General features: G+C 30.5%; 1 protein-coding gene across 1 annotated transcript; it reads right to left on the bottom strand.

Annotated features, from left to right (window-relative positions):
* Nucleotides 1-4,001: 4,001 nt before the first annotated feature.
* LOC125866292 (CBS domain-containing protein CBSX5) lies at nt 4,002-6,843 on the bottom strand. The gene is made up of 2 exons (XM_049546629.1): nt 6,436-6,843; nt 4,002-5,077 (listed from the first exon to the last, which is right to left on the bottom strand). Exons 1-2 carry the CDS (start codon nt 6,756-6,758, stop codon nt 4,210-4,212), a joined length of 1,191 nt encoding a protein of 396 aa, XP_049402586.1. The 5' UTR covers nt 6,759-6,843; the 3' UTR covers nt 4,002-4,209.
* Between the last annotated feature and the right edge of the window lie 8,577 nt (nt 6,844-15,420).

Genomic DNA, 15,420 nt, shown 5'->3' with positions numbered 1-15,420 from the left:
TATTAAAGACGATTTTATATTTCAAGCTTAAATTTAAAACTTGTAATTTAGAATTAAGTAATTATTATTGCACCACATTTTTTTTTGCAAATCTCTTAAAACATCTACCAAAGTCAAAATATTACCTACCACTAAAGTCTTATACATACAGATAATCATAGGGAAAATATATATTTTTTCAAAAAGCATGGCAAAGAAGGAGATTACATTTGTATTTGGATATGCAATATAAAGTCATGAATTAAAATTATGATTTCAAATAAATGTTTGGATATGTAATTCATAATCATAATTTTTAATCTCAAATTTTTCAAAAAAAAAAAATATGATTGGAGATTTCAAATCATGATGTTAATTTCTTACAAGTATAAAATTTGATCCATAAGTTCATATTTTATTTAAAAAAGATTCATTATTTTAAATTTTATAAAAAAAGAAATTCATGCTCAATGTGAAGAGACTGTATGCATCATATGCAAGGATTATATTAAAGAATAACTAATTACTGTTAGTGTTGTATAGCTGATCTTTATAAAATTATGTGTATTTAGAAGTTTCTAATCGTAAACACTTATTTATAAAATGAACATAGATATATGATATCTATCTATACGATGCCTTATGATATTCAATATCTTGTTTATGTATTATGATTTGGTCAATTGGTAAGATTGTATAAGAAATTTGATTTTTTTTAATAGTTTTCACATGGAATTTTCATGTTCGTGACAAAACTAACTTAAAATATTTAAATTACATCTTTAAACAAAATTTTAGTTTCAAAGCAATTTAATTCGATATTAGAATTTTATATTGCATATCCAAAGGGAAGCCAATTTTATTGGAAGTTCATTTATTAATTATTCATCTTTATGTGCATCTCTCTGAAAAGTTTCAATAAGACAGAATGTCAAATCTTGCTTTAATTAAACCATATTATTGATTTGCTTCTTATATATTATTATAATATAATTGACCTAATTAACTATTATACAAAGCAAGACACTAATCCCTATTCCAAGTTTCAGTAACAGCCACTAATAATTAATAAATTAGTGGGCTAGTCATGTACCAACTGGGTGAAAGCAAATAGGGAGTAAAGAGTTTTTATTAAGAGAGAATAAATATAGAATTAAAAAAATGAATATATTTATATAATATAATTTTTCGATTTGAACCCCTTCACCCTTATTTGGCCCTAAGTGAAAGCTATCATGGTTTTTCCTGTTCTTTAGTTTTTGGGGAAAATTTTAAGTTTAATAGATTTGATTTTATCACGTAAATATTTATTTTTATGAATAGGTGGAGATAATAGGTTTAAGAAAATTCAATTTCAAGGTTCTTAGATTTAATTTCTTAACTATTGATAGTGACAAATTATAATTTTAAATTTATGAATTCTGAAATTAATAGTATTTATTTGACTAACACTACATACTTTTATCAAACCCCTAAAGAGAATTAAAATTTCACCCCTTTGTATAAGTTGAGACAAATTTAAAAATTAATCTTTAATAATAAAGTTTGTACTATTAATTTAAAAAGTGTCACAACTTTTGAGAAAAGTATAAATATAGTTTAAGGTTGAGCTAATCATATGCCTTTACAAAAAGCAAAGACATAATTATTTATTGCTTTAAGCATGTAAGGCGTGAAGAGGAACTAAGAAAAGTGTAACATACTCCCTCCGTCCCTATTTACTTGTCCATATTTCCTTTTTTAGCTGTCCCTATTTAGTTGTCCATTTTGACAAATCAAGAAAGGACAACAAATTTTTTCCTATTATACCCTTATTTACACTTCTTGAAAATTGTAAAAGTGTATCTTGTTTCCCTCCAATTTATTTCACTTGAATTCAAATAAGTGGTTGTAATTTTGAAGTGAAAAGTTGTCATAAGGGTAAAATTGTAACTTCACTATGCTAATCATTGTTGCCTTAATCTGTGTGCCATTTCTAAAGTGGACAACTAAAAAGGGACAGAGGAAGTATTAATTATCCCTTTTTAAGTAAATAAAAAGGGGAGTATTTCTTAAAGACACATAATATAATCAGTGGGCCCAAAATTAATTTGATTTATTGTTTAATTAAAGATTTTATTTTATTTATAAAAAATATAATGTATATATTCTAACTTTAGTATAAAAGTATTCGTTTAATATACCATTTATTTTTTCATAAATAAAAATAGATTTAAGATTTAAATTTTATTATATGTTCATATCACAAGAATTTTTGCATTGAACCTATTATATTTTTAAAATTATAAATTATTTTGAGAAGAGAAACACTTTAAGACTAATTAAAATTAACATAATTACACTTTTTATTCTTAATTAATTCTTTGATCTAACTAATTATGATTTTGATTTGATGTTAGTTTTTGTTTGGTAACATTGTGGTGTAATTCCACGTTATGTTTAACAGTACACTTGTACTTTTTTTACTTCTAAAAGATAAAATATTTTGAGATAAAATGTTTATATAAAAGGACTAATATTTAAAATAGAAAAGTATACTTCTAATAAATTACAAACAATGATGCGTTGGATCTATGGTCCATATACACCAAAGCTTTCAAAAAAGGGAAAAAGTGCCAACATATCAAATCTTATCTTTAAACCACTTAAAATATAGCATTTCATTTAATTAAATGCGTCCGCCTAAATATTTCCTATTTAAGATTGATCCGTATAATTAAAGGAGAAGACATATTTTATGAGATTAGCTTAACTATATGATAAATGAATGAAAATACGAGTATAGATTAGAATCTTGTATTCGAAATTGACGTGTTCAATTGGAACATAACTTAGTTCGAATAATTAAATAATATATGCAAATAAATTTAAAAGATTGACTATGTTGTTAAGCCTGACTTAAATATTTTGCAACATTGGCACATAAATAATTAAATAGGTACAAATTTATCACCTCATAATTATCTATAGAATTGGAAGTCCATAGAATTTTTGAAGAGACAAAGAATTTTTGAAGAGACAATCTCAAGATTAATTAATAAAGTTGTTTTCTTTCTTAATGTAAACCAATTAAGTGAAAATGATGTTAATGACATTGAAAGATAACAAAATATTCATGCACTTTTCACTTTTTAGATCACTTTTCAAGAATTGAATAAAGTAAATATTTCTCTATCAATGTAGAAAAATGCTCAATTAAGAAATTCCTACTTGCACTTAATAATTAATTAACCCCCTATAGATGTGTTTAACTTATTGTTTATTAATTCTTGTCCATTATCAAAGGATTTGGTGGGATGGACGATGAAATCACTTCACTCTTAATTAAAATTTTAGTTAAAAATTTCAAGTTCGAGATTTGGAAATAAGGAAAGGATCTTTATAAATAAATAGTTAGTCGAATTCTTTGTTTATTTTTTCTCTCTCTCTCTATATATATATATATATATTCGTAGAGTATTTTTTAATTTAAATGATAGGCAAACAAGTATTTAAGTTAATTCTTCAATAAGAAATTCCCGATTGAGGGGACGTAAATACTAAATTTCGAATATCAGATAATTATGAACTTCCTTCGTTTTAATTTGATTGTCTTATCCACTTTTTTAAGTTCACTAAAAAATCTTTTTTGATAACTATTTAATTTCAACTTTCTCGTGACATGTTTCAAACCTTAAAATCACAAAATTAAAAGATATTTTATTACATTATACTAATTTTTTTAATTTAAAACTACAATTTTTTATTTTTTTTTCTCAAACTCCGTGTAAAATCAAACTGAACACACAAATCAAAGGAAGTATCTCTTTGTCCTAATAACAGACAGACAGAGACATTAAGATGATGACCCACCCACCCCCAACCCCCAAAGATATGCTGATGTAGGGTTCCTATATTTATTGCTACATGTCCACATCTCTTGCTCTTTATACACCTAATACATAGTACTACAAAAAAAAAGCAATAGTATTTTATATTCCCAAACTCAAAAAGTACCAATTTCACAAAGTTACAATGAACACAAAACTCAAAAAAACAATACTTTTATATTCCTAAAACAGAATATTGATACAAAAATAGTGAAATCAAACAAAAAAGTACCAAATTTTTACAAAGATACAATGAACACAAAGTTAAAAAACAAGTGGCCAAAAAAAAAGAAAAAGAGAAGTACATTCTCATATTCACAAGATCATACTTGCCTCATCATAAAAGATTTATGAAGAACTATTAATCAAAATGTCCCAACATCATTGACTCCAATTGATCTCTAAAAACTTCTAACATGTTAGCAAATGTCACAATCCCCACAACACTACAATCCTCTTCAATCACCCACACATAGTTTACGCGATGCGCGATCGCTTGAACCATCACGGCCACGAGAGAGCTTCCCGGATAACACACTATCGCCTCTGCCCTCCTAACCATCCTCGCGGAATAGCTACTAGACTTATTGTACCTTCCCCCTGATGACCTCGAGGAGGTAGGGGAAGGCAATTCCTCATCGGACAACGATGAGTTAGACGAGATATCCGAGGGATCAATCTCGAATTCCTCCAACATTCCTTCAAGATTCCTTTCCTTCAATCTCTCCTTCACGACCCTCACAATATCCTCCGGTGGCCCTCCACAATCAATGTAGGCCAGGAGTTCACCGGCTGTGAGGGTCGTGATGGCTGCAGCCACAGTCTCACCACAACAAGCGAGAGTGAAAGGAGAGATCTCCCCTATCAAGGCACCATCTTCATCTACAATCGCCACGGATGTCTGATCCACGAGGGATCGAGAAATGGCCTCAGTAGCCAATGATGCACTCGAGTGATACCCGATGGATAAAAATTCCGTGCTAATGATACCAAGGGCGTCGATTGAAGCTGTTGGAAGGGGTGAAAATAAACCAATTGAGCTAAGGAAATATCTAATAACATCTTCTTGAGTTAGCCAACAGAATTCGCGGTCATTGTGGAGAGTACAACCCCTTGTTGATGAAGATTTCTGCAGCAATTTCCTTCTTGAGCTACCACTAAATCTAGTCGCTATAGGAACCACAAGGTTTTGAGCTCCTTGTAGGATGAGATCAATAGCTTCTAGTAAGCTACAAAAGGAGAAAAACAAATACATAATTAGGATACTACAAAACCAAATTAAGAAATGTGGTATTTATCAATTTTGAAAGCAAATCTCTCTATAATCAACAATCTATCAAGAATTCTACAAATGTGAGACATATTTAAGAAATTAAGTACAAATTCTTCTAGAAATTAAGAATGTGAATGAATGTTATATATAGTCAAACAAGAACAATAAAAAGAACCCCACATAAGAAAAACAAAGAAAATCAAGAAATAGACACAATGAGAGACACTTCTATTACTTACAAATTCTTGGATCTTTGATTCCTCAACACTCAGACTCTTCAAATTGATATCTGAGGTGGAGAAATTCAAGAGAGTAAATGAAGCTAAGAGCCAAACAATAACAATATAAAGAACTCAACATAGGAAATTCAAGAATTGACACTTCCATTAACAAACATTGCACTAAATCTCCAAAGATTTAACCTTTATGAAGATAACAACACAATAAAAAGGGGAAATTTTGATGCTCAATTCTAAAAGTTTAGATCTTTGAATCCTCTACATCCAAAATCTTCAAGAATTGAAAGAACCCCACATAAGAAAAATTCAAGAATTTGATACAATGGAAGACAATTCCTATTAACAAACATTGCACTCATCTCCAAAAGATAATACCTTTCATGAAGATAACAACAATCTACCATTCTACAAATCAATAGAAGATAAAAAGACTCAATCTTTTCACCTTGTAGAGGGAGAAATTCAAGAGAACAAATGAAGCTAAAATCCAAACAAGATCAATTGAAAGAACCCCATATAAGGAAACTAAGCAAAATTCAAGATTTTGACACAATGGAAAAACCCCACATAAACCATTAACAAACATTGCACAAAAATGTAAAAAGACTCATTTTTTTACCTTGTAGATGGAGAAACTCAACAAAAAATGAAGCTAAGAGCTAAACAAGATTAATTGAAAGAACCCCACATAAGAAAACTAAGCAAAATTCAAGAATTTGACACAATGGAAGAACCCCATTACACAACAAGACAAAAAGATTCAATCTTTATACCTTGTAGATGGAGAAACTCAACAAAAAATGAAGCTAAGAGCTAAACAAGATCAATTGAAAGAACCCCACATAAGAAAACTAAGCAAAATTCAAGAATTTGACACAATGAAAGAACCTCATTACACTACAACACAAAAAAGACTCAATCTTTTTACCTTGTAGATGGAGAAACTCAACACAAAAAAACAAAACTAAGAGCTAAAAAAGATCAATTGAAAGAACCCCACATAAGAAAACTCAATAATTTGACACAATGAAAGAACCCCATTACACAACAAGACAAAAAGATTCAATCTTTATACCTTGTAGATGGTTGAACATGCCTAACAAGAACAGAATCTTGAGGTAACAAAGCAGTGACAGGTGATTTGAGAGCCAAAGATGGAGAATTCACATTCTCTTTTTTACAAAGAAAACATATTATATCAACCATACAAATTTTCCCAACACAGATACAATCAACATTCTTGAAATGGTCACAATCCCAAACACTTATACAATTTTCTTCACAAGATTTGAGAGAAGCTAAAGCTTCACCAATTGTTGCAGAAACAGAAAGAGACCTAAGAGGTGGCTTCCCAAGGCATAGGTCAGCTACCTCATGAGCTAAAAGATGAGCTGCCATGCAAGAAACACACACAAAATTTTCTTAAAAAAATGCTAAAAAAGGGATTAAAAAATGAGAGGGATTTTGAAGAATTTTTGAGAAGTTGAGAGTGTCATTGTAAGAGTGCAGCAAGTGTGCTGATTTATAAAAGCAGGGGATGACACGTTTAGGTACTGTTGGCGTGGGGGTTGGGGTTGGGGGGTTAATGTAGGAAAAGAGTGAGTAAGCACATTCGAAACTGAACTTAGGATTTAAAGACTTCGGATGCATCAAAATAAAAATAATGCTCTAGTTAGATTTGAACCTAAGTTTCGTGAGTGATTCTTTTAGCTTGTACCAATATTACGATGACACTTTTGTGCTTGCACTATTAATTATATTCTAATTTCTGTCAGTTTCTCAAATATAATTCTTTATTTGAAATTAACGAACACACGTGTAGCCCGATCTATAGAAAGGGGTCCGCCTATATATAATATATATAATTTTTTTCGAAATTAACGGATGCACATTCCGTCCGATCTATAGGGTAGGTCCGCCTATGAGCACATTTGGGGGAGCGAGGGGGGTGTGGTTGTTTGTGGGGAGAAGTAAGAAGGACAATTTTGTTGTTTTGTGTACTGTTTTTAAGACTCCAATTTTATTTTTGTTTAGTTTGTTCGTCTAGTTTTAATTTTAACATAAATTTTTTNATTTTTTTCGAAATTAACGGATGCACATTCCGTCCGATCTATAGGGTAGGTCCGCCTATGAGCACATTTGGGGGAGCGAGGGGGGTGTGGTTGTGAGGGGGGAGAAGTAAGAAGGACAATTTTGTTGTTTTGTGTACTGTTTTAAAGACTCCGATTTAGTTTTTGTTTAGTTTGTTCGTCTGGTTTTAATTTTAACATAAATTTTTTTTAAAATAATTATATACATATATTAAAATAATATTTTAATATGTATTGTTATTGTAAGTAGGTTTCTTGTCATCATTTACTTTAGGGGATTAAGTTGCCAAATTTCATTTGTATTAGAAAATAACAATAGTAATAAAGTTCATTTATAGAATGTGGAACCTTATAATAAAGTTATTTTATAGAAACAAGATTGAAAAGTGGTTATTAATTGTCAAAGCTTTAAATTATTAATTTTATGGGGTAGCTCATGACTTCAATATAATAATAAAAGAAGGTTAAAATTATTTGAACTAAATAGATAGTGAAAACATGTTTTTCGTAATTCTTTTTAAACTTGTTCTTTATGAAAACGATGTGAGTTGAAAGCTTTATTTAAGACTCAATTAATGCAAAAAAGAGTAGGGGCTATTTTCTTTAGTTTTACAAATCTTACAACTCTTTTTTTTTAAATAAAACTCTATTCATATTCTTATTATTTGTAATAGTCCTCCTATTCAATTAATTCGATTATTTCCAAACATCTCATATCTTTTTTAGTACATACTATGAAACTTGAAATAGCATAGTTATATATCAATTTATTTTTAAAAAAATAAGGCATATGTTAACATGATTTTGCCTCATAAAACATACACATATATACTCATCAACAACTTTTCTTTTGTTCGACCTTTTTTGATGAGTTTTAAACATTAATTACTTTGGCTGTACTTTAATGCATTCAAGATTTAGTCCACGTCAATCACATGATATTATCGACAACTTATCGAGGATATAATTTTAGATAAGAGAATATTAAGATCGAGAATTACAGTTCAACCTGATTGATAGAAAATCGAGCGCTATCTAATTTTCTTATCAATATTATTTGTATAATTGCTCTTCTGCTATCTTATTTCTCTAATTTTATTATTCTTCAATTTTTTTATATGAAAAAAATGAAGATACCAGAAAGAGATATGATATGTTGTTTTATTTACTTCGATTATCAAATTATAATTATTTGTTACTTACTATTGATTTTCTTCTTCATTATTTTCAAAATGACTTATTTATTGTTGTATTTCTTCCGTATTTATTTTTAATATGCATTACTTAAACCTAAGATCAACGGATTACAAATCTCTACCTAGTACCTATATATCGGCTTCTTCAAATTTCATTTATAAAATCATTATTTTTTATTTAATTTTCAAGTAATTAATTAGTTTCACTAATTATGGATGATTACCTATAGTTATTTTTGAGGTGACAATATAAAAAATATATACATGTCTTTAAATGTTATTTTATATGTTTTTTTTGTTCATCAAGACCTAAGCATAATATTGATAGGCCAAATATAATAGTCTAAAAATTGCAACTTGTGTTATAACTTATATGCATAGAAAAATAACCTTGCTGTAAAGTGCAACCTTAGAAGAGGTCAAACTTAATTGCTATACTGTAAGTTTTGAAAAATATTGGTGCTGTTGATGAAATGCATAATCATCTCATCTAAATACTCATAAAATTATTAGAAGGATATATCATATTTTTATTTATTTAATTGTGTTAAATATGTACGCCTCTTAAATTTATGTTTTTTTTTTCTTTTTTAAGAGTCACACACACATTTTTTTTACAATTATAGTGGCTTGTGAGACTCGAACATAGTGATTTGCCTACTATGTTGAATCGTATGATTTGTCACATAAAAAATTCTAATCAAATTATTACAAAAATCACACTTTCGTTTATTTAATCGTGTGATCTGCCAGCAAAAGAAAACAAAAAAATGAGCTACAATAATAATATACTAATGTAATCTTATAAGTGAAATTTGAAAAACATAGAATATAATCAACCTTATTCTAATTATTTTGTAGAGGTAGATAATCTCTTTTTATAGACCCTCGACTCGACTAAAAAAAAAAGGAAGTTATAATTTTTCCTTTGAATTTGGAGGGAGCCTTTCAGATTCTTCTTTATTAGTAAGTCAAAGAAATAATTATAATAAATGAGAAATTGTCTATAGCTTATCAATTTTATATTACATAAAAGAGAACCAAAAAACATATAAGTTAAATCATTTTTTAATATCAATCAAAAGAAGAAGACCCCATTTGCTAATTAATTAAGCAGATTTGTAATGACAGCTTGTGGTGAAGGTACTATATATTCTTAACAACTAATTAATAACTTATTTAAAAAATAAACTGAAATTAGTAGTTCTTAACTTGCCTCATTTCCTTAATTTGTCTTTAAATTGTGTCAAGTGGGCTATCTCACGCATGACGCACATTATTTCATATTATTATTATTATTATTATTAAGATGGAAATCCACATGGTCTTTGTCCTTTCTAGTATAACAATTCTCGATCAGAAATATCGGATTTGAATAGGATTTCCCCAAGCAGGACTAGTCCACAGATCTCATCTCTTACCGATGTGAGATTTGTTTTTATTCATCATCACCCTCCTTACTTCCAAATCCGTACATTCTATTATTTGGGGTTCTATTGTCAGTCCGATGCATGTATATTCATGGATCAAGAGTATTATCACCGCCCCCCTCTCCGTTGGTCTAGGATTGGGATAGCACACATCAGATGAGGCTGATGATCACTTTGATATCATGTCAAATTAGGTTTTAGATCTAACTCACGCCCGTAAAGTCAGAGGCGGAGCTAGGTGGGGTTCGTGAGTTCAGACGAACCTAGTAACTTTTTCGTAAACCATGTATTTGTCTTAGAAAATTAAATAAATATATATGTATATTAACTTATGAAACCTAAACAAAATTGATTGACAGTTTAATGGTATAAGAAAAGGACCATGAAAATGCTTTTCGGTTCGAACCCAAGTAAGCTCAAAAGAAGAAGAATTAGTGNTAAGATGGAAATCCACATGGTCTTTGTCCTTTCTAGTATAACAATTCTCGATCAGAAATATCGGATTTGAATAGGATTTCCCCAAGCAGGACTAGTCCACAGATCTCATCTCTTACCGATGGAAATGCTTTGCGGTTCGAACCCAAGTAAGCTCAAAAAAAAGAAGAATTAGTGAAATTCTTTTCATTCACATATCTTATATTTTTATTTTGTTATAAACATCAAATACGAATAAATTTATCGATAGTTAACAGCACATATGAAAGAAAAATGTTAAAAGGTGCCTCTGCACAAAGACAGTGTCTCTGTGTGTGTCTAAGAGCTATAAGCCGTACTTTTCACTACATGTGATATAAGATAAGCAAGCCAGAGTTTCAGAGAGTATGGGATCCATGCCAATAGATATGCTGGACGGTGGATAGGATCATGTGATTTACGAAGCGTCCGAGGGTGTGGTTCAGTGGTCATAAATATGGCGTGTTAGAAAATTACGAAGTTAAACGTTCAAATGATTATAGCAAAAGTAAAAATATTTGGTGATTATCTCAGAAAGATAACATGTACCCCAAACAAGTGACTTGAGAGCGTAATGACATTGGTAAAAATTGGTTGAACTTTGTAACGAGCGTATCATTTACTCCTTCAAATTCAAGTTATGTTACGTAGTTTAAGGTATGAAATTTGAAAAAAAATATAATGATTTTTGAAACTTATAATCTTAAATATTGTCATAATATGTAGTAATTTTTTTTAAAAAAACCTATGGAGTTAAACAATGTTATAATAAACTTTCTCCAAGAAAAAAACATTTCTAATTTTGCAACACATACTGTGTGGTAAATTAATGTTTTTTCAAATTGTTTCATTAATTATAATGTCAAATTCCAGTAATTTTCATTTATATGATCTAATATTATGTGATAAAGATTTAATTTGTTATATGTCATGATCCAAGTTCATTCATGGTAAATGTATCCTTAGCTTTGTCCCAACATACCTTATGATTTGTGCCTCAAGCTACTACGATATTATCATCGAGTAAAAAATGTATGTATCATATGAACTTGTATTTTTCTATTTTGTATTATAAAGTTTTTTACTTTCCTCTTTAACATAAAAATTTCATCTAAAATATCATATGTATAAACTTCTTTTAAAATTTATCAGTCCTTTTCCATGATCCGCCTACCCCGTCCCACCCACTCTCATGTTCATTACAATATATGTAGTAATCATCAAAAGCATAACACGAAGGATATTAATAGCATCTTCTATTCTTAGTGCTTTAGATATTTTATTTATATTCAGACAATTTGGGACCTAAAAAGTTTTCTATATTAATTAATCATTACATGAATTTAGCTGTTAGATCTGCTTATAATATATGAGGAGAACTACTTATAAATAGTACTTATAATTAGTTTAATTACGTGATTCATATTAATTACTTATTTAATTGAATTGTAGCTCAATCATAGACTATTAATGATTAATTAATGTTATATAAACCATTTTTGTCATTGCATGGAAGTTGGAACATCTCATTCTAAAATTGAAAAAAACTGCATGAAGCATTCTTGTAAATCTAAAGTAGATTATATTCCTGGCTGATACAAACGAAAAATCAAGAAAGTTGCGGTAATTTTTAAAAGTTGACTAGTAAATAGGGGAATAAAACCTTAAAAATGGTGGGTATATACGTAATGTTTTCCCAACTTATTATGAAGGTCCTTATAAAGATTTGTAGAAATTATTTTTGAGTACTCTAAGGTGTCAAATTCATGGGCTAATACACACGAAAATCAAGAAAGTAGCATAATTCCTACAAATTGGCTTGTAAATGCAAAAATAGGCCTTAAAATCGAAGGACTATAGGTAATGTTTCCCCAACTAATTACGGAGGTCCTCATAAAGTATTTTCAGGGGAAAAAAATTGGGTGCTCCAAGGCGCCAGACCACGGGCTAATACACACGAAAAATTAGGAAAGTAACGTGATTCCTAAAAGTTGGTTGGTAAATGAGAAAATAAGCCTGAAAAAATGGTGGGACTATACATAATGCTTCCCCAACTCATAACAGAGGTCCTCACAAAAGTTTTTCAAAAAAAATAAATTTGGGTGCTCTAAGGCGCCAGATTCATACGCTAATACACACAAAAAATAGGGAAAGTCTCGTAATTTCTAAAAGTTGGTTCGTAAATGTGAAAATAGGCCTTAAAATGTTAGGTGCTCCAAAGCGTTAGATCAATGGGCTAATACATACGAAAAACTGTGAAGTCGCATTATTCCTAAAAGTGGGATGGTAAATGTGAAACTTGGCCTTAAAAATTAGTGGGACTATATGTAATGCTTACCCAACCCATTACGGAAGTCCTTATTAAGTTTTTCTAGACAAAAAATGTAGGTTCTCCAAGGCGCTAGAATGGGCTAATACACACGAAAAACCAAGAAAGTCGCGTAATTCCTAAAAGTTGGTTGATAAATGCGAAAACATGCCATAAAAATGATGGAACTATACGTAATTCTTCTCAGACTCATTACGGAGGTCCTCATAATATGTTTTTAGAAAATATTTTTAGGTGCTCTAAAACTCTAGATCCATGGGCTAATACACATGAAAAACTGGGAAAGTCACGTAATTCTTAAAAGTTGGCCTGTAAATGCGAAAATAGACCATGAAATAAAGGTGGTACAATAGGTAATGCTTTCCCAACTCCATACAGAGATCCTCATAAAGTTTTTTTAGAAAAAAATTTGGGGTGCTCCAAGGCGCCTGATCCATGGGCTAATACACATGAAAACCGGATCATGTAAGTTCTAAAAGTTGGCTAGTAATGTGAAAATAGGCATTAAAAAATATTGTGGGACTATTCGTAATGATTCTCCAACTCATTACGGAGGTCCTAATAAATAATTTTTGTTGGGTGCTCCAAGGTGAATCCATGGGCTAATGCACATGAAAAACAAGGAAAGTAGCATAATTCCTAAATGTTCGCTAAAAAATGCGAAAATAGGCATTAAAAATAGTTAGGCTATACATTATGCTTCCCCAACTCAATACGAAGGCCCTCATAAAATTTTTTTAGAAATTTTTTTGGGTGCTCCCAAACGCCAGATCCATATGCTAATGCACATGAAAAACCGGAAAAGTTACGTAATTTCTAAAAGATGCCTGGTAAACGCGAAAATAGGCCATAAAAAAATAATAGAACTAATCGTAAAGCTTCCCAATTCAATATGAAGGTCCTTTTGAAGTTTTTTAAGAAAAAGTTTTTGGGTGTTCCAATGAGCCAGATTTTTCGGCCAAAAACAAGTCGGGATCCTGTATAACAAAAATTTCGTGGATTATAGCACACGAAAAATAATAAAATTCAATTTTTCCGCTTTAGGGCTCGTTTGAACTTGAAAATGCATTGGTTTGCCCCTCAAAACGAACTCACACCATTAATAAGGTCATAAAGGACGTCCATGAAAATTTTTGACAAAAATAAGCCGTAATTCTGTATCACCAAAAATCCATGGAAGCACACGAAAAATAATAAAATTTTATTTTTCTCACTTTGAGGCTCGTTTGAACTTGAAAATGCGTGTGTTTACCCCTCGTGACAAACTCACGCTAATATTAAGGTCATAACGGATGTCCATGAAAATTTTTGGCCAAAAATAAGTCGGCATCCTATATCACCAAAAATTCATGGACTTTAACACATGAAAAATGATGAAATTTGATTTTTCTCGCTTTGGAGCTTGTTTGAACCTGAAAATGTGTCTATTTGCCCCTCAGGACCTTAATAAGGTTGTAACGGACGTTCATAAAAATTTCGGTCAAAAACAAGCTACAATCCTGTATCACAAAAAATCCATGGATTATAGCGCACGAAAAATGGTAAAATTTATTTTTTCCTCTTTGGGGTTGTTTGAACTTGAAAATGCGTTTGTTTTTCCCTCGATACCAACTCACACTATTAATAGGGTCGTAACAAACGTTCATGAAAAATTTCATCCGAAAACAAGTCGGGAGCCTGTATTACCAAAAATCCATGGACTATGCACATAAAAATAATAAAATTTTATTTTTCCCGCTTTGGAGCTCATTTGAACTTGAAAAATGTGTATGTTTGCCCCTTGGGACCAACTTACGCCATTAATAAGGTCGTAACGGATGTCCATAAAAAAGTTGAAATCGTGTATCACCAAAAATACATGAACTATAGCACACGAAAAATGTTTAAGTTTTATTTTTCCCGCTTTGAGGCTCGTTAGAACTTGAAAATGCGTTCGTTTATCCCTCAAGACCAACTCACACCATTAATAAGGTCGTAATGGACGTCCATGAAAACTTTCAGTGATACATGGACTATAACACACAAAAAATGGTAAAATTTAGTTTTTCCTGCTTTATGACTCGTTTGAACTTGAAAATGCGTCTGTTTGCCCCTTGAGACCTCACACCATTAATAAGGTCGTAATGGACGTCAAAGAAAAATTTCTGCCAAAAACAAGCCGGGATCCTATATCACCAAAAATCCATGGACTATATCACATGAAAAATGGTAAAATTTAGTTTTTTCCCACTTTGGAGGTTGTTTGAACTTCAAAATGCGTTTGTTTCCCTTCAGGACAAACTCACACCGTTAATAAGGTCGTAACGGACATCCATGAAAAATTTCGGTAAAAAACAAGCTGAAATCCTGTATCACCAAAAATTCATGGACAATAGCACACGAAAAATGGTAAAATTTTATTTTCCCGCTTTAAGGGCTTGTTTGAACTTGAAAATGCATATGTTTTCCCCTCGAGACCAACTCAAGCCAATAATAAGGTCGTAACGAATGTCTATGAAATATTTCGGTAAAAAATAAGTCGAGATCCAATATCAACAAAAATTCATTGTCTATAACATAAGA

Source organism: Solanum stenotomum, chromosome 5 (genome assembly GCF_019186545.1).
Source record: "Solanum stenotomum isolate F172 chromosome 5, ASM1918654v1, whole genome shotgun sequence".
Lineage (NCBI taxonomy): Eukaryota > Viridiplantae > Streptophyta > Magnoliopsida > Solanales > Solanaceae > Solanum > Solanum stenotomum.
This window is presented reverse-complemented; position numbering and strand designations above follow the sequence as displayed.